The sequence below is a fragment of the Rana temporaria genome, chromosome 5, assembly GCF_905171775.1.
Source record: "Rana temporaria chromosome 5, aRanTem1.1, whole genome shotgun sequence".
NCBI lineage: Eukaryota > Metazoa > Chordata > Amphibia > Anura > Ranidae > Rana > Rana temporaria.
This window is the reverse complement of record NC_053493.1, coordinates 392,183,612-392,204,936: the sequence shown is the minus strand read 5'-3', so window position 1 is coordinate 392,204,936 and position 21,325 is coordinate 392,183,612. Positions and strand designations below refer to the sequence as shown.

Sequence of the window (21,325 nt, the reverse complement as noted above, 5' to 3'; positions counted from 1 at the left end):
TTCTTTCATGCTGTCATTATGAGGTTTTGTTTGTAGAATTTTGAGAAACAAAAAGGAATTTAATCCATTTTGAAATAAGAATGTGGAAAATGTGAAGGGCTGTATTACTTTCCGGATGCACTGTACATTTCTCACCTGATTTGCTGATATCTTCATGTGTCACTTAGATTTCTCTACCCATAAGGCAAATAGGAATTGTTTACATGCTTGTACCTACACATACCAAGCTGTATATCAATTTGTTGTGTCTTGTGAAATGTATAGAATTTTAACTATTTGTGCAATACCGCAACTCATATCTTAAACTACCCCACATTCCCTTTTGTACTTGTTACCCAATAAAAACCTTTTGTCTTTTACATTGTATCCTAATTTATTTAATTGAGCTGCCCAAAAACCCCATTGGGGAAAATACCTTTCATACCCATAAGGCAAATAGCAATGTGCAAATTCAGTATCTTGTATCTATCAATCCCATTTTTCCATGATACGACTACAGTAATTGGACTGGTTACTGTTTTGAATATCGTTTACCTCCATGTCTTAGTTATGTGGGCTGCTCAACACTTTTGTAAACAGCCCTATCCAGCAGAAGAAATGAATTTTGGATAATGCAATTTATACTTGCTGGACCAGGACACCCATTTATTCTACATTTCCCATGCAGAACAGCTTGAAGTCTTCCTAATATTACTTATACTCTCATGAAGTCACTACTACAGTATTTGTCACATACAGGAGAGCCACTGTGCAGGTAAAATAATGACATGTCACGAGGAGCAGAGCTTGTACAAAGGGCGATATCTAAATATGGCCCTCTGCTGATGTATAATTACTTTAAAGTTTCCAGTATAGAGGGAGAGATTGAATATGTGAGTTAGAGAGTGTAGAATAGAGCAAGAGGGTGACCAGAGTCATTTTGAGGGAAAAGAGTCCAGGTGGCAGGTGGTTAATGAGCATCAGAAAGAAAGGATACCACCCTCCTCTGCGGTAACAGGGTCACAAAAGGAAAGTATTGGATGTGGTAGTAGTAGTGGTAGTGTGTCAAGCAGAGTCGGAGAGATACCTGGGCAGTGGATATCTCAATGGAGAAATAATGGAGAAATGGAGTAATGGATACAAATTTGTACTACCTTGTAAGGACCCATTGCACTTATATGACATTTATGGTCTCAATGGATTTCTGAGGAGCATTAGGGCATAACAACTGTACAATATGTAAAGATTATTTCGTACTTACCATCTTGATCAAACACAGTTTTTCCATTAAAAACTTTGCTTCCAATCTGGATCTGGCCCGGAGTAAATACTGGAACACCTAAATTGTTGTCTTTACACAGTTTGGTGAGTATTTCTGAGGGTTTGGTGCTGTCTCTCCAAGCATTGTATCCTTCTCTAGAATGAAAGTCAGATGAACAGTCTATTTTATGTGCTATTGAATGCAAGTTGAGTCAATAAATGCAATGCAAATATGACTGTCTGTAAATGTAGAATAGTACCGGTATGTAATAAATGTATCAGCCAATTGCAAAGTTTTCACGTTAACCTAAAGAAGAATTTCCTTTTTTTGGTGGTAACTCAAAAAACACCATAGGCAAAAACTGATCACTTTGGGAAGTACTCCTTCACCAAAAGTGTTTATTTAGACAAAACATGTTTTTAAGTGTTGGCAGAGTAGGGAACATTTAGAGCCTTTGGGTTCCCTTCCTGTATCTAATTCTATTTGAGAGAGTTTTGCTCCTTTTTTTTTGTGATAACCTTGAGCAGATCAGGAAGGGAGAAGAAATCTTTTAGGGCCCTTTCACACGGGGCTGATCAGTAATGATCCGCCTCCGTGTGTCCGTAAGCTCAGCGGGGATCACTCCGTAGATCCCAGCTGAGACGTCGGATGACAGGGCGGTCTCCGCAAACTGTGCAGGGACCGCCCTGTCTTTTCTCTGCTCTCCCCTATGGGGGGATCGGATGAACATGGACCGTGTGTCTGTGTTCATCCGATCCGATCAGCAGACAGAAGAAAAAATAGGACATTCTTCCGTCTGCAAAATCGTATCTTTGCGGAGGCGGGTGATTACGGTTGTCAGCGGATGTTTATCCGCTGACACCCGCAATCACATAGGGACCAATGTATGTCCCTTTTTCATCCACAAACGGATGGATGAAAAAGGGCCCTAATACACACACTATGACAATAAGAAGACCAGAAGAGCTTTTTCTCAGAGTCTATCGGGGGTACATGATTCAATCTGTAACATGAGTTATATAGCACCAGCTTCAGATGGAATGGATACACGGTAAACAAAACTGTAGGCCAGCTCCTAAGACCTATTTATTTCCTCCCACACTAGATATGGTATCATTGTAGCAAGCAGTGTGACAAAAAAACAAAAAAACACATTAGGGGATCTGAGAAAGGGATTTTATGGTAAGTGCAAAAATTCTCTTTTATTTGTCATCTATTGAGGGACACAGGTTCCAATCCCCACCTGGTAAAACGTGTCAAAAGCAGAGCTGGAAAAAAAATTAACACTTAAGAACACTAATCTAAACTAGCATAGCTAGTATGTGTAGGGTTATATAGTAGAGCTGGACGATTTTTTCCCCCCAAAAAAACTGAGATTTTTTTATAAAAAACTCGATTTACGATTCAAATCAAGTTTTTGTTTTGATGGAGACAGCACCGGTCCTGAGGAGCTGCGGGCAGGAGTTTTTAGGCGAGGCCACGGCTTCGGCCTAGTCCGCGGCGTCCGCGTCCTCATCTATTATATAGGCTGGCCTACAGTTTTGTTTTGCCTACTGTCCATATCACCCTAAGGTGTAGATGTATACCCATGGTTTATATTGGATCCTGTGTCCCTTTAAAGAACAAAAAAAGGGAAAGAAAAATTTGTTGTTAAAGATACATTTTGACTTTGCGTTTGTGTGATGCAAGGTTAGTCCTAAACTCTAGCTGTCTGCTCTTTGACAAACTAAAAGGCTTGTTCACCCTCCCTCTGCAGTGAGCCTGTAGGAAGAGTCATTCATTAGTGGTGGTATTGCTACTGCCACTAATGAATTACAACTTCCAATACACCAAATGGTACTTTTTTTAAACATTTTTGCAGTGGTCCATATTTTCCCTGGCAGTGGCCAGCTTCCTAAGCCCTTTGTTTGACATATCCAATCTTATTACCCTAAAAATGGTCAGAATTAATTTGCAGAATCCATCCCCCATATATTCAGGAAACGTTTGCAATTTCCAAATTTTTCTTTTTAAGTACGCATTGTTAAAAGAGAAGTATGAGTTTTTTTTATTCCCTATTTATACTTACCTTGGTGAATGCAGCATCAGATCCATGCTGCAGCTGTCCCCAGGCATCTCTGCACTGAGAACCGAGCCACTGAACACCGCCGATGGCTCGGTTCTCACTCCTCCCTGAGCAGAGCGATGCTGACTGTCAGTCAGCATAGCTTCTGCTCTACTTTTCAGCACTCATTGGATCGCTGAGCAGTGGAAGGGTGGGGAGAGGCTGTCTCAGTGGCCTGCTGAGAGGCTAAGACTGCCATCAATCAGGGCAGCTGGCGGATCCAGACTTGGAAGTCGGGATGACGCGCTGCCCCGACTGATGGCAGTGACATCAGCGGAGAGAAGATTTCAGACTGCTCTCCTCTGATAACGAATTGCACTCCTGTGACATATAGGAGAAGCCCAAAGTACATTTAATTGCCAACCTCTCTTGCTTGCTTTCGAGTTGAACAGGGACTAGAGACTATGGCTTATGGATTTTATAGTGTGAACAGAGCAGTGCACATAACCGCAACTATTGTGCATTGCTCGTTATAAACAAAATGAAGCGGGTGGAAGGAAAAGCTTGGGAGTTCACGGAGGTGTTGAAAGAAGGCAGAAAAACACATAAATAAACATACTCAAGGTTTAGATTTGATCTTGTGTCCCTCAAAAAATGAAAAAAAAAAATGAATAGCTATAGAAACACTTTGACTTAACCCCTAAATTGAGCCCTTGACTCCAAGCCCCCTAAGCACTTAACATATAACCTAACCCAAACAGTTAACCCATAACACACGCCTTTGACTCTTAACCCCCTCTTGTAACACTGAACCGCTTTAAACCCTAAAACGAATTCTATCCATAACACTCATATAACAACCAAAAGCTAATCCCCAAGACTAAGTTACCTTCTGACTCATATTTTGAAGAGCCACTGCATCAAAATCCAACAGTTCCTCCATAAAAAAAAAGTGATAACCAAGTTTCTGGCATCAGAAGCTACTGACCTGACACACATGGCTGGTTCTTTTTCAAGCGCATTAATCTACAGGGGTACGGACAATGTGTATTTGCTAATTCTCGATTTCTTCCCCTAACTTTGTATCTGGACTCTAGAGTCCACTGTACTCATAATAAAAATGTCCTCAGACACATGTATTTTTTACTGAACAGAAGTCTTACATTTCATATTGACTCTGTAAGCCGCAGGTTGCACGGTGCAGGCTGTAGAAGCGATTTTCTAAATCAATTTTTGTCTCTCCAATGAGATCGTCACTCCCAATTAAATCGTAGTCATAGATCAGGATAGTTAACAGAGATTCCTTCGGGAAAGTTGCTTGAATTTCAAATGACCTGAGAGACACAATTAAAGTAGCTTGTTATCTTTACAGAGTTCTAAAGTGGCATTCCAGCCTATGCCAAGTCTTTTTCACACTATAATGCAAAATGAACATACTGTGATACAGAAACTGTTAAATTGACTCTGTTGCTGGGGAATTTTTTATTTTTTTAAAGCAAGCTGCAATGTAAATGAAATACTTACCAGTATTTACCAGGCCATGATTCTGATCTTTGCTCATTTACATAGTTAAAGCAGGGGTTCACCCAATTTTTTTTTTTTTTAATTACATCTAGCAGAGCCAGCGTACTAAGAACATTACATTTCGGCAGGTCATTTTTTTTTTCTCGGTACATACCTTTATATCCTGATGTTGTCCAGGGCTTCCGGGTTTCCGATGACTGCGGGACTGGGCGTTCCTATCCTTCCGTTCGACAATTGACGTCTTGTGAAACAGGTGACCTGTCGCACAACACGCGTCACCAGATGTCTGGAAATAGCTAAGCTGCGAGTCGGCACTATACGGCGCCTGCGCAGTCAGCTCTACATGGCGGGCGCAGGCGCCGTATAGTGCCGACTCGCAGCTCGGCTATTTCCGGAAATCTGGTGACGCGCATTGTGCGACAGGTCATCTGTTTCACAAGACGTCAATCATCGAACGGAAGGATAGGAACGCCCAGTCCCGCAGTCATCGGAACCCAGAGGCTGGGATAGGAACGCCCAGTCCCGGAGTCATCAGAACGCGGAAGCCCTGGACAAAATCCGGATATAAAGTAAAAAATTTAAAAATGTAAAAAAATCGTTTTTAGGGTGAACCTCCACTTTAAAGCAGCTAAAGAATCTTTAGCATCTGACAAATATGCTCTAATATACAAATTCCTGATTTAATTCCAAAAGTTGAGCTTGGCCTTATCTCTCCCATTTCCCCCACAAATCTCTTTTGGCCTAAATGTATGAGGCTTATAACCAATAGGAAGAGTTGGAGGCAGGATGGGTACATGGTAGTCATGTCAACTCACCCTAACATTGATAACCCTTGTCATCCTGCATGATACACAGATATCTCCTGAAACGACCCAACCCCTATCGTTGAATAGTTGACTGGTGGCCCATAGTTTGACTTAATACATTCATGTATAAAATACTGTAAATGTGTTTTTTGCAGTTTTTTTATAACAAGTTTCTGTTTTTGCTCTTTGTATGTAAATGTGACACAGTACCCCATCCTGTCTTTTATGTGCTGAGCGTAATTCTCAGTATATGTTCTCAAGCTGTGTACACACATATCAAAATTCAGCCAGTTCAGCAGGAATCAGACCAATTTTGGTATGTATGTAGCTCTGTCTGTTCAACAGAAGCCTACCTTCTGTCAATTAGTCCGGCTGGAAAACCAGCATTCCATCAGCAGCCAATGCCTCTCTAGCGCTGATCAGTGTATTCTGATGGGGAGGGAGGAATACCAGCTGTCAAAATACAATAGTGGAGCGGAGGAGATACTTGCATCCTCATTCATCACTTGTGTGGATGCAGGTTTTTGAATTTTTTGGAGAGTTTTTGTTCAACCAGCTGGCTGAATGAAAATAAAACTGTGTATACCCTGCTTTATTCTGTATGTATGAAAGCTGCTACTTAGCACGACTCATTTTTTGTGTGCAAGGTTTAATTCACAGTATATATTATGTCTGCAGGGACACTGTCAGGGATCGGATAGGGGACTGATTTGATGAGGTCAGCCTCTCTTATATCTCCTGTCCTGGCTCCGCTGAAGGTGAAACAGAGGAAGCCGAAGGACAAGAGGGACACGAGTGCCTGGAGCCAGAGGTCCCTGGAGAACAGCTTGGCAGGGTTCAGCGGCCTGGAACAGACTGTGATGAGCTTAGCAGGAACAGGTAACAGCCAGGCAGGTAACTAAGGGTTAACAGCAACCAGGAACATAGACAGGAGAAAGGTCTCAGGGATAGCCAGGTTCGTCAGCAGGCGGGCAGTGAGGTATCAAATCATAGACGGAGCCAGAGTCAGGAACGGAGCCGGGTCAGGGATGGACATCAGTACAGGATCAGAACACAGAGCCAAGGTCAAGAACAAGCCGGGTCAAAATACTAGGAAAACACACAGGATCAGAGCAAGACTCTGGAACACAGCTGAAGATCAGTCAGCAAAGCACAAGAGCCCAGACTCCCTTTAAATAGGCTGTCTGGCGCCAAACGTAATTAGTCTCGTACGTATGCGCGCATGCTCGCGTCTGTGCGCATGTGTGCCTTTCTATGACAAAGACTATGCGCTTGCACACGTTTGTGTGCAAAACGTCTCACAGGAGTTCCCTGACAGACACTGCATGGGACCACTGCTTTGGCATCCTGAAACTGATTCTGCCATGTGTTCTTACTTGTTAAGTGTACCATACAATTTCCTGTCCTGTGTCGGCTTAGCATTTTTTTGAATTGTGCACATCTGTAAGTCCCTTTTTTTCTGTGTTAAGTTAAGTCACTTCCCTTAAACAATTTACCCACAAAAAGTTTTTGCTGCAGCATGAGATGGTTCAGCAGACTTTCTTTACTTTCCTACAGCACAAGTTCTTGCAATGGCTTCTCTTGATGTGATAATTGAAATGATTGTTTCTCTAAATGACACAGTCCAAACCCTTTAAAATCCTTGTATTTTGATACTTCCCTACTTACTCTCCAATTAGCAATAGCATCCCTGTGCTGGATGTCTAATCCTCTTGGGCTTTTCCCATCAATTGTTTTCCCATCATACTACTCTTATGTCACGTACACACGATCGAAAATTCCGACAAGAAAAGTCTGATGTGAGATTTTTGTTGGAAATTCCGACCATGTGTAGGCTCCATCTGACTTTTTCTGTCGAAATTCCTGCCAACAAAAGATTGAGAGCAGGTTCTCTATTTTTCCGACGGAAAACATTTCTATCGGAAAATCCCCTAATCTGTATGCAATTCCGAGGCGCAAAAAAACACGCAGGCTCAGAATCAAGCAGAAGAGCCGAACTGCCTATTGAACTTCATTGATCTCGGCTCGTCGTACGTTTTGTACGTCACCGCGTTCTTGACGGTCGGAATTTCCAACAAGATTTGTGTGACCGTGTGTATGCAACACAAGTTTGAGCCAACATTCTGTCAGAAAAAATCCACGGTTTTCTTGACGGAATTTCCGATCGTGTGTACGCGGCATTTATCTATCTGTATAACGCCATTAATATTTTTCCTTCTTTTGATAAGTTCAGTCCCCGTCACCCTTTACTCCAGCAATCACAACATACTATATTTACCTGCTCCTTTCTAGTTTTAAAGTGCCTTTTACCACCCCAAAGAGTCTATGTTAACCTTCTCTTCAGAATGTAGGAACACTACATTCATTCATGAGAGGCTGGAATTCTCAGCAAACCCCCCAAAATATCCTTTATCCATACAACCTCTGATCCACCTTGTACTTGTATATACTTTTGCACACTCAACATTGAGTGAGTGAGTGAATAACTTGTATAGCGCTACAAATGCAAACTAAATCACCTCAAGGCGCTTGGCATAAATTTTTCCCATTCTGTAGCCCTTCAGAATAGGTGAGTCTTGAGTTTTTTTCTGAAGGCCAGGTGATCAATTTCTGTTCGGATGTTGGTTGGTAATGCATTCCATAATCGCGGTCCTTGGACTGCAAATCGTCGTTCTCCTTTGGTTTTGTAATGGGCTTTTGGAATTTGTAATAGTTTTTGATTAGATGATCGCAGAACCATTATAGTGATGCTATTTAAGTGCCCTAATATCCAGGTTACTTCCAAGTGACTCTGGGCCAGATCCACAAAAGGGATACGACGGCGTATCTACTGATACGCCGTCGTATCTCTGTTTCTATCTTTGGAACTGATCCACAGAATCAGTTCCTCATAGATAGGGAGAAGATCCGACATGTGTAAGGGACTTACACTGTCGGATCTTAGGATGCAGTACCTCGGCCGCCGCTGGGGGCATTTCTCGTCGAAATGCCGCTTCGGGTATGCAAATTAGCACTTACGGAGATCCACGAAGCTTTTACGCTTCGTTTTTTCTCCGTAAGTATTAGTTTGCAAACGCAATATTAGGGCTGCTTTTACAAGGCCTAAACTGTTTAGGCCTTGTAAAAAAAGACCCTTCTGTCCCGCGTCGCCGTCTTTTTTTTTCAATTTTTTTTTTTCCCGCCGCAACTCGTATTTTTTTTTTACGCCCGTCGCGATTCTCAAAACCCGGCGCAATGTAAAACCGCGCAAAGCACGTCGGGAAAATGACGTTGTGAGCATGCGCAGTACGGCCGGCGCGGGAGCGCGCCTAATTTAAATGGGACCTGCCCCATTTGAATAGGAACGCCTTGCGCCGGCCGGATTTAAGTTACACAGCCGAAAATTTCTAGGTAAGTGCTTTGTGGATCGGGCACTTAGGTAGAAATTTTGCGGCAGTGTAACTTAAATGGGAATATTTAAGTTACGGCGGCTGGCTGTGGATCTGGCCCTCTGTTCCTTGAGACAATGTAATGGGTCCGATGATGACCACTGAATTATGGGCTAGTTGCCTGCTATACTGTTAGGTGAATATTTCATAAAAAAAAAACTATTAAATCAAAAAGTTTATTTCTATGACCCGGGAAGAATGTCATGTCATCCTCTTAGTATCAGCCATTGAGAGTAAAATAACAAATGGCCAGGGGCTATTGCTTCATTTCAACACCCCCAGGTTTAAAATGGCATTAGTGTTGGCAATCTATGCAGTTTTTCTGTGTTCACCTTTGTTAAATTACTGCAGAAAGTTAGCTTGAATTTTTAATTTCATCGTGTTTTTTTTTTTTCAAACAATGGCTAGCAGAATAAATGGGAAAACCTCAAGCGTTCTGTGATTAATTCATAATTACTTGGCTACCAGACCGAAGATAAACAGACATGGTGTCCCATCTGCAACAGCCATTAAATCACGACCAGAATTTATCTGGTTCTTTATCTTATAAAAAGGAATTACAGTCAGCTTCTGGAAACCAACATCTAATTTTAATTAAAACAACAAGCATACATTACATTTATATTATTTAAGCACTTAGTCCAAATGGGAGATTGATGAAGGAGAACCACAATAGAATCTGTTATTCAGAACATATTAGATAAAACTAGGCTGGAGATGTAACAAAGTGATTGGGTGTACAACCAAACACTAAACAAAACTAGTTGTGTTATTTAATTGATTATTGTATAATCATGCATGCTTGTATTAACCAAATGTGCATGTTTATGTAGTTACCAGTCTTATGTCAGGAAAAAAAAACAGTGATCAACCAGTAAAGTCTGGTTCAGCCAATGGACTATTCCTCTAAGATCAACTGCATGGAGTTTGCAAGGCACTAACAAACTTAAAGGGGTTGTAAAGGTAAACAAATGTTTCCCTAAATAGCTTCCTTTACCTTAGTGCAGTCCTCCTTCACTTACCTCATCCTTCCATTTTGCTTTTAAATGTCCTTATTTCTTCTGAGAAATCCTCACTTCCTGTTCTTCTGTCTGTAACTAAACACAGTAATGCGACACTTTCTCCCTGGTGTGGAGAAAGCCTCTTGAGTGGGGAGGGCGTGAGCGGGAGGGTCAGGACGCTCTCTACTTTGCAGATAGAGAAAGGAGCTGTGTGTTAGTGTGTGTCCTGACACTCCTGCTCGCCCCCTCCCCCTTCAAGAGGCTTTCTCCACACCAGGGAGAAAGTGTCGCATTACTGTGTTTTACCTTTACAACCTCTTTAATTACTCTTGCCAAATCCAGTCTAAAGCATTTAAACTAAGTGGTCATCTTATTTTGGTACCATGAAGCTGAACTCCTGGCAAATATGAGTGAAGTTTGAGTTCGGGGCGATGCAGGGTTGTCTCCAAACTCTAGCTATTTGTGCTTTGGCAAACTAAATACCTATTCACCCACCTTTTGTATTGAACCTATTGCTCTGCGGGATGTCATTCACTAGTGACAGTATTACTACTGCCACTAATGAATAACGGCTTCTCAAAAGTGCTGCTCCCTGCCAAATGGTATTTGAAAAGATAAAACTTTTTGCATTGGTATATGTTCCTCCTGGACGTGTTCCGCAACCCATACCCTTTGTTTGACAAACCCTTTCCTTATAGCCTTAAAAATTGAATTTCCAGGACCCCCCCCCCCCCATAGGATTAAGGGAACATTTGCAATTTCCAAACTTTTTTCTGTTGTTCAATGAACATCTTTGAACTGAATCTAGGCACATTGGGCTCATCACTTTTGGCAAATGAATGAATGAATGAGTGAGTGACTTATATAGCGCTACACATGCAAACTCAATCGCCTCTAGGCGCTTTTTTCAGCCAGTGTCTTCCTGGCTGGTGCAGTCACTTACCCCGTAGGATCTTGGGACACACAGTCGTACACACATATATACTGGGCCAATTTGGACAGGATCTAATTAACCTACCAGCATGTCTTTGGAGTGTAGGAGGAAACTGGAGTACCCGGAGGAAACCCACACAGACACAGGGAGAACATGCAAACTCCAGGCAGATGGTGTTGTGGCCAGGATTCGAACCAGTGACCCTTTTGCTGCTAGGTGAAAGTGCTAACCACTACACCACTGTGCTGCCCTGATAACTAGGTAAGAAGTTTAAAAAAGCATTTGTTATGTAATAGAGTTGATCTAGTCATATGATTCAGGTAGCTTTGCCATTCAGCATAGCCAGACCAGCGATCTGAATTTTCGGTTAAAGAGTTAGCTCATCTTTACCAAAAAAAAATGTGTATACAGGTAATGGGCCCCTGTAGAGAACAAATTGTGCAGCTTTGACCAAAGTTGAATAATTCTCTGAGGCCCCCGTACACACGTCCGAGGAACTCGACGGGCAAAACTCATCGTTTTGCTCATCGAGTTCTGTGTGAAGCCGCCGAGGATCTCGGCGAGCCAACTTTCCTCATTGAACAACGAGGAAATAGAGAACATGTTCTCTATTTGGCTCGACGAGGAACTCGTCAGCTTCCTCGGCCAAAAGTGTACACACGGCCGGGTTTCTAGGCAGAATTCAGCTCCGATCGAGTTTCTGGCTGAATTCTGCCAAGAAACTCAGTCGTGTGTACGGGGCCTTACTATCAATGTAGGCCTTTTACATACCTCTGGAAGCCTGATTGTAAAACTCCTAGAGTGGCTTCATCCTATCCTGCCTTGTTGCTGAGATATTGCTAGGACACCACCAACCAATACAGCTCATCCCCACTTTCACAGGATCGAGCTATCAAACTACCGCATATGTCCTAGCAGCAAGGCAGGACTGGATGTTGCCATTTCTGAGAGTTTTTCCTCTAGGCTTTGGGAGGTTTGTAAAAGACCAACACTAATAACAAGGGCATTATTAAACTTTGATCAAAGCTGCACAGTTTGTTTTTATCTACAGACACATCTTACCTGCATAAGCAGTTTCTCTGTAAATGTGAACTAACCGTTTTAGCTTTGCAGATTGGTCACCAATCATATCTAAGTCTCAACCTGATTGGAGGAAGCAGCATAATAATGAGTTCTTCATTCTGCTTTGTTCTCCTGTTAGCATTATCAAACTCTTAAATTTGGCTCACATTACTGACCCTTCCTCACTTAGTGTAAGTGCTAATATACAGAGGCGGGTGATAGGACGGATTTAGGTTATATATTTTAATGAATGTATACCTGGATACATTTTAGATATATAAACAGTATGGGCCAGATTCAGGTAGGAGAGCGGATCTTTAAATCGGCGTAACGTATGTCATTTACGTTACGCCGCCGCAAGTTTTTCAGGCAAGTGCTTTATTCACAAAGCACTTGCCTGTAAAGTTGAGGCGGCGTAGCGTAAAGCACCCGGCGAAATTCAAATTCGGCGGGTAGGGGGCGTGTATCATTTAAATCAAGCACGTCCCCGCGCCGAACGAACTGCGCATGCGCCGGCTGCTACTTGTCAATGAAAGCGATGTGAGCGTAACTTACGCCCAGCTCAATCCAGCGGTTGTACGTTCGTGAATCAGCGTATTTGCTAATTTGCATATTTAACAACGGGAACGCCACCTAGCGGCCAGCGTAAATATGCATCTAAGATACGACGGTGTAAGTGCCTTACGCCGGTCGTATCTAAGCAACATTTAAGCGTATCTCATTATGAGCATACGCTTAAATTTGCGCGGGCTCAGATTAGGACTTACGACGGTGTATCTACTGATACGCCCGTCGTAAGTCTTTCTGAATCTGGCCCTATATATATATATATATATATATATATATATATATATATACATATATATATATATATACATACATACATATACACATACACATACATACACAGAGCCATAAAAAAGTATTCATATCCCTTGAAATTTTTCATATTTTGTCAAGTTATAACCAAAAACATAAATGTATTTTTTGGGGATTTTATGTGCTAGACCAACACAAAGTGGCACATCATTTTGAAGTGGAAGGAAAATAATAAATATTGTTTATTTTTTTTTACAAATAAATATGTGAAAAGTGTGGTGTACATTTGTATAGCGTCCCCCTGAGTAAATACTTTGTAGAACCTCCTTTCACTGCAATTACAGCTGTAAGTTGGTTTGGGGATGTCTCTACCAGCTTTGCACATCTAGAGATTGACATTTTTGCTTCTTATTCTTTGCAAAAATATCTCAAGCTCTGTCAGATTGGATGGAGAGCGTCTGTGAACAGAAATGTTCAAGTCTTGCCACAGATTCTCAATTGAATTTAGGTCTGGACTTTGACTGGGCCATTCCAACACATGAATATTCTTTGATCTAAACCATTCCATTGTAGCTGTATGTTTAGGGTGGTTGTCCTGCTGGATGGTGAACCCATGCCCCAGTCTCAAGTCTTTTGCCCTGTACACACGATCAGAGTTTCTGTCGGAATAAACTCAGACAGGTTTTTCGGACGGAATTCCGTTCAAGCTGTCTTGCATACACGGACACACCAAATAGTTCTGACCGTCAAAAACGCGATGACGTACAACACTATGACGAGCCTAGAAAAATTAAGTTCAATGCTTCCGAGCATGCGTCAAATTGTTTCCGAGCATGCGTGTTTTTTTCTCCGTTGGAGTTTCATACAGACGAGCGGAATTTCCGATATAAATTTGTTCCATCAGAAGAAAAAAAGAAAACATGTTCTCTTTCTAACTCTGTCTGAATTTTCGACGGAAAAAGTCTGTCTGACTTTTTCCATCGAAAATTCCGATTGTGTGTACGAGGCATTTTACAGACTCTAACAGGTATTCTTCGTAAGATTGCCCTGTATTTGGCTCCATCCATTTTCCCACCAACTCTGACCAGCTTCCCTGTCCCTGCTGAAAAAAAGCATCCCCACCACATGATCCTGCCACCACCATGTTGGCGTTTGTGTACACTAAACTGCATATTTTTACAACGTACATTTACAGCTGTGCTCTGTGCCCTGATGTTGTGACTCCCATGTGCATGAACTAATGTTATCGTGGCCCAGCTAACCAAGTTGCCAAAGCGTCGAAACCCTGAAGGGTTCCGCCATAATGTGTCAAATGTGCTAATATGTTGTGCATACTAGCACATTATGGCTAAAAGCTTCTGGGTCCAATTGGAAAAAAAATCATTTTGGCAGAGGTTTAATTTTTCTGCAATAAGCTTGAAAAATACTTAAAGTGGAATTCCAGAAAAACCTATCTACCCCTAAAAATGCTCCCCCCTTCCTAACGCTTACTCTGACAAACCTGTGCAGGAAAGATTTGTATACTTACCTATCGATAGGTTGCTCCAGTGCCGTCACATGATCTTTCTACCTTGTGACAGCCAGCAAGGCTGCAGGGGAGAATAGGGAGCTCCAACAATGGATGGGCCATGGGGGGCCTATGGGTAACATCACCGATACAGGCTTTACTAGCTGTTGTTGGAGCGCTCTCTTATCTCCCATGTAGCCAGCAATGGCTGACACAGGGTGGATCCAGTTACCATACCAGAGTGGGCTGAAAATAGGTAAGTATACAGATCTTTCTAACACAGGTTAGTCAGAATAGGTGTTAGGAGGGGGAGGGAGCATTTTTTGGACTAGTTAGGTTTTTCACAAATTTCTGCTTTAATGCTGTATACACACGATCATTTTTTGGCATGAAAAAAACGTAGTTTTTCAAAAACGTCATTTAAAATGATCGTGTGTGGGCTACACATCATGTTTCAGGTTCTGAAAAACGACAAAAAAAATTTGACCATGCTGCATTTTTTAACGTCGTTTTAATGTCGTTTTTCGGGTTGTAAAAAATGATCGTGTGTGGGCTAAAACAACGTTTTAAACCCGCGCATGCTCAGAAGCAAGTTATGAGACGGGAGCGCTCGTTCTGGTAAAACTACCGTTCATAATGGAGTAAGCACATTCATCACGCTGTAACAGACAGAAAAGCGCGAATCGTCTTTTACTAACACGGAATCAGCTAAAGCAGCCCAAAGGCGAATGGAACTTCCCCTTTATAGTGCCGTCGTACGTGTTGTACGTCACCGCGCTTTGCTAGATAATTTTTTTTAAACAATGGTGTGTGGGCAACATCGTTTTAATTAGGGTTGTCCCGATACCGATACCAGTATCGGTATCGGGACCGATACTGAGCATTTGCGGGAGTACTTGTACTCCCGCAAATGCCCCCGATGCCAGATCCGATACTAAATGCCCCCCCCCCCCCCGCCGTCGCCGCCGCATACCGCAACGCCCCCGCCGCCTATTTAATCAGCGTGCGGGGAACATTACAGCTTTCATTTGAATAGCTGTCTGTTCCCCGCCGCGCCGCGTATAGACACTCCCCCTTGCTCAGTATTGGACGGGTGATCTGTCTATCGAAGTGCAGATCACCCGTCCAATCCTGAGCAAGGGGGAGTGTCTATACGCGGCGCGGCGGGGAACGGACAGCTATTCAAATGAAAGCTGTAATGTTCCCCGCACGCTGATTAACTAGGTGGCGGCGGCGGCATCTAGGTATGGGGAGACATGGCTGCATATGTGGGGGACATGGCTGCATATGTGGGGGACATGGTTGCATATGTGGGGGACATGGCTGCATATGTGGGGGACATGGCTGCATATGTGGGGGACATGGCTACATATATGGGGGACATGGCTGCATATGTGGGGGACATGGCTGCATATGTGGGGGACATGGCTGCATATGTGGGGGACATGGCTGCATATGTGGGGGACATGGCTGCATCTGTGGGGGACATGGCTGCATCTGTGGGGGACATGGCTGCATCTGTGGGGGGACATGGCTGCATCTGTGGGGGGACATAGCTGCATTTGTGGGGGACATGGCTGCATTTGGGGACACATTTAAAAAAAAGTATCGGTATTCGGTATCGGGGAGTACATGAAAAAAAGTATCGGTACTTGTACTCGGTCCTAAAAAAGTGGTATCGGGACAACCCTAGTTTTAATGATGAAGTTGGGAAAACTGAAAAATGATCGTGTGTACGCGGCATTAGTCTTTAGATTGTAAGCTCCTTGAAGGCAGGGACTGATGTGAATGTAAAATATAAATGTAAAGTGCTGCGTAAATTGACGGCGCTGTACAAGTACACAAAATTTATAAAAAATTAAAATAAAAATCTTAAATGAGAAATTAGGGATTGGGTTTACCTACTTTAACCACCTAGGTATTAACTGCAACAACTGACCTAACTGACCTAGACTGTATTCTGGCAAGGATGTCTAGATCATTAGATCGACTGAACAGAGTTACATTTTCTAAGTAAGATAAACATACATGTATGTCACTGGCTTTTTTAGCTGTTTAGCTCAAGGACAGCTTTATATTTGTTCTCTGAAGGCTGATCGATCAGTGAAACAAGAGATGGTAGGAGTGATGGCGGCCTTCATCTTTGCTAGAGTGTTGCCTGTGCAATATTTGGCATCCATACATGACCAAGCTTGATTAAGAGAAATCACCCTATTCTGTGGGTAAAATAAGACTGCCTTACATCAATTTCACAGATTTGCCAGCATGGTGGAAAAAATCTTATTTATATTAAAGTGGAGTTCCACCCATTTTTTATGTTTGTCTGTGCTGCATGCCCTAATCTCGTAGGTCCAGATTCATGTACATCCGCGGCGGCGTAACGTATCGTCCTTACGTTACACCGCCGCAAGTTTTCAGCGCAAGTGCCTGATTCACCAAGCACTTGCGTGTAAACTTACGGCGGTGTAACGTAAAGCCATCCGGCGCAAGCCCGCCTAATTCAAATGGGGCGTGTACCATTTAAATTAGGCGCGCTCCCGCGCCGAACATTCTGCGCATGCTCCGTGCGAAAATTTCCCCCCGTGCTTTGCGCGAAATGTCGTCGCCCCAACGTAATGTTTTGAACGGCGACATGCGCTACGTCGTTTCGTATTCCCGGATGTCTTACGCAAAAAAATAAATAAATTTGAAATTCGACGCGGGAACGACGGCCATACATTAACATGGCTGGTCTAAATGTAAGCCATGAAAAAGCAGGCTTGTCTTTGCGACGGGAAAAACCGACGAGCGACGACGTAACGAGTGCGCGTACCTTCGTGGATCGCCGTAAAAGCTCATTTGCATACCCGACACTGGAAAACTATGCAAACTCCACCCAGCGGCGGCCGAAGTATTGTATCCTAAGTATCCTAAGATCCTGTCGGATCTTAGCCAAATGCCGTCGTATCTTGTTTGTGAATTACAAATTAAGATACGACGCGGCAAATTTGAAAGTACGCCGGAGTATCAGCAGATACTCCGGCGTACTTAGTCTGTGAATCTGGCCCGTAGTGTTCAGAATGGACAATTTGTATTTGTTTTGTTGCTTGTAAATACCTTTATTTTGTAGTCCTTCATTACTTCCTCCTCCTTATTAGCCTAGGCTATTAAGTCACAAGGCTATTCGCAAGGGTTTCTGGGATAGGCATCATGTATCCCAGTAGTCCTTGCAAAATAGCCTATTTGCATAGAGAAGGGGCGGCAACTTCCTCTGACACTCCCGTTGCTATGGAAACCTGACTGAAACCTATTACATCGCTTGTGCAGCACTGAGCATGTGCGAGATCTGTAAGGCTGAAATCCAGGAAGTCATAGTCTGGCTTCATGATGCCCACACTTAAGATGGCCACGGTCTATTTCTAGATTATAAACAAACTAAATGCTCTAACAACCTAACAAAACGGACCTTAGTTTACAGACTAACTTTACTAGACTACATTAAGCTTGTGTATTACAGGGGTATTTATATTTAAAAAGTGAAATTGTGTGTGGAACTCCCGTTTAAGTACTTGTAATAAACAAGCATATTGGCTATCGCTTGGCTGTTAACCAATCATTTCTTCCCTTTCCTAATTCTTACAAATGATACCTGAGTCAGGAGCATTATTTGAGAATAGAAGGCCATGTATGAGACTTCCAGCAATTTTGGTAAAGAGTGATTTCAGTATAGACATTATCTTGTGCCATGGTCACAATTGCCATTTCCCCAGGATTTTGCATTCAGCCAATCTAGCATTGTAATCTAACTATTGGCTTGCATTAGTTTCTGCAGAGATATAGGAGATGCCCTTCTATATCATCCGGAGATCCCATGGAAATGACATTCAGGATTTAAAAACAGTTTAGCTTTAGCTGACATGCAACTTACCTTCCAAACACTGGATTCAGTTGTTTAGGGATATATCTGTCCCGGTCTTTTATCTCAGTCTTTCCCAATTTAAGAAAAATGTATGGATCAGATTTTCCATCCGGATCAGCTGGGCTCAGATTAATTCCCTGATTTAAAAGCAACATGAATGATTATGGGTGAAGGTATTATAAGTTATAGAGCAACTACAGGCAGAGACAGATAGATCAGATTTAGCAGGCTTTTCACAGTGCTTCCAACTAAACCCTACTGTGCATAGCACACCCCTAAATCCTGCACTCTAAATGTAGAACACTCCTCAATCCTGAACTCTGTACATAGTGCACCCCTGAACTTTGAACTCTGCACTCTGTACATAACACACCCCTGAACTCTGCACTCTGTGCCTAGTGCGCCCCTGAACCCTGCACTCAGAGCAGCCCTGATCTATGCATAGAGCTCCTCTGAACTCCGCTTCATATTTATTGCCCCTTTAAGACCCTCCCACTGTGCAATTCAGATGCAGTTTGGCTGGGGGGGTTTCAGTTCCTGCACCTATTCTCTGAGAAAAAAAGCCCTTGATTAATTTATATACTGTGGTCTTACAGATACAACCAGCCATTTGAGGGCAACCGTAATGCTGATGCGGCCTGCGATGAAATTGAGTTTGACACCCCATTATCTAGTGCATCTAAGGCCTTGTACACGCGGTCGTTCCAAACCGATGAGAATGGTCCGACGGACCGTTTTCATCGGTTCACCGCTGAAGTGGCCTGATGTGTGTACACACCATCGTTCCAAAAACCGATCGGGTCAGAACACGGTGACGTCAAACACACAACGTGCTGAATAAAACGAAGTTCAATGCTTCCAAGCATGTGTCGACTTAAATCTGAGCATGCGCGGTTTTTGAACCGATGCTTTTCTGTACTAACCATTGGTTTGGACCGATCGGGCAGTGGTCCATCGGTTCGGTTTTGAAGCATGTTTTAAAATTTTAGACCGAAGGAAAACAGACCGATGGACTATACACAAGGTCGGTTTGGACCGATGAAACTGAACCTCGGTCCATTCTCATCGGTTTTGTCCGACCGTGTGTACGGGGGCCTAACACTACCCTTCCCAGACAGTGCTGCTGTCCAAGGGTGTCTTGGTTTTTCCTCTATAGATAAAGGAGCCACCCGATGAAAATATAAAAAAAAAAAAAAAAAAGAAAAACAGAAAACGAATGCTGCCACAACATCTAAGGATTAGTAAGCTGCAATATATAAATTTTTTGTTTTGGCTTTAGATAGACTGAGACCATACCATGCAAACTCTGCAAACCTACCATACCATGCAAACTCTGCTAGGCAGGTGTAAGCAAGTTTTAGAAGTTAGCCATTCCTACAAGGATGTAGAAGATGCCTTTTTGAAGTAACTCACTCAGAGATCATACAGACTCTCGAAAGACATCATATGGGTCAACATAAGCAAAAAGAAAACTATCTGGACCTATTACGACAACTTAACAGAACTTACCGGTATGTGTTTTGAAAGTGCATATGAGAAAAAAGGAATACTTACAGCCACAATATAGACACGGATGAGGACTTTAACAGAATGATTAGGTGGGATCCCCTGTGTGATTTTCATCTGCCGATTATCCATTGAGCTAGATAAATCATCTATGCTCTTATAAAGGCAGAACGAGCCCTTAAAAGGAAAAGTCATTGTTACTTATAACAAATAATAATTAGAGATAATTATTACATACTATAGGCCAGATTCTCGTACAGCCGTGTATCTTTGTGCGGGCGTAATGTATCCGATTTACGTTACGCCTCCGCAACTTAGACGGGCAAGTGCTGTATTCTCAAAGCACTTGCTCCGTAAGTTGCGGCGGCGTAGCGTAAATAGGCTGGCGTAAGCCCGCCTAATTTAAATTTGGAACAGGGGGGCGTGTTTTATGTAAATAACTTGTGACCCGACGTGATTGACGTTTTTCACGAACGGCGCATGTGCCGTCCGTGGAATTTCCCAGTGTGCATTGCTCCAAAGTACGCCGCAAGGACGTATTGGTTTCGACGTGAACGTAAATGACGTCCAGCCCCATTCACGGACGACTTACGCAAACAACGTAAAATATTCAAAATTCGACGCGAGAACGACGTCCATACTTAACATTGGTACGCCGCATGTACGCCACCATATAGCAGGGGTAACTTTACGCCGTGAAAAGCATAACGCAAACAGCGTAACTGTACTGCGTCGGCCGGGCGTACTTTTGTGAATTTGCGTATCGAGCTGATTTACATATTTCTAGGTGTAAATCAGCGTACACGCCCCTAGCGGCCACCGTAAATATGCAGTTAAGATCCGACGGCGTAACAGACTTACGCCAGTCAGATCTAATAGAAATCTATGCGTAACTGATTCTAAGAATCAGGTGCATAGATACGACCGCCCAGACTCAGAGATACGACGGCGTATCTGGAGATACGCCGTCGTATCTCCTTTGAGAATTTGGCCCTTATAGTATTAATTTATTTAAAAGATCCTCCATTTACTTCAATTAGTTCAACTATACTTTGCAGTGCTTTATCTTAAACAATGTACCACTCCGATCAATTCTAAACCTAGGGGATCTCAGAGTTATAACTAGTAAACAGGCCCAGTCCAGTGTGAACAAGTACCAGTTGTAACTTATAACAAAATTATGTTGTGGACATTGCTAGACCCCAGCACCCCATGACTGCTGCCAAATGCCCCAGGTCTAGTGCAGCATACAGGCATTGCTGAGCAGAAAAATAACCTGCCTGACATAGCCTGCATAGTTTTGACACTGAGGGTATTCAGCAGAGTCAGAGCTGGAGGTTTGGGGCATGGAGCCACTATTTTCTCAGCTAAGTAACCTGTGATGTCCGTAATATATTTGGCACCCAACCACCATGAACATAGTGGGGCATAATAGGGCATTGCACTAACCTCCAACATGAGGGGGCACTATATTGACTATTGAATTTAAGGGGGCTCTACACTAGCTTCCAACATAAGGGGGCACAACACTGATGACAAAATGTAACACTACACTA

The 21,325-nt window shown here is 42.8% G+C and overlaps 1 protein-coding gene across 2 annotated transcripts in view; it reads right to left on the bottom strand.

Moving 5' to 3' along the window:
• The window catches only part of FER1L6 (fer-1 like family member 6), a 285,773-nt gene that overhangs the window by 43,141 nt on the left and 221,307 nt on the right, over positions 1-21,325 (bottom strand). For both annotated transcript variants that reach the window (XM_040354933.1, XM_040354934.1), the window contains exons 31-34: positions 19,818-19,946; positions 18,273-18,400; positions 4,448-4,618; positions 1,241-1,395 (exon numbers count right to left, since the gene is read on the bottom strand). In XM_040354933.1, the coding sequence (XP_040210867.1) occupies positions 1,241-1,395; positions 4,448-4,618; positions 18,273-18,400; positions 19,818-19,946 (583 nt within the window). The remainder of the gene's footprint in view (positions 1-1,240; positions 1,396-4,447; positions 4,619-18,272; positions 18,401-19,817; positions 19,947-21,325) is intronic.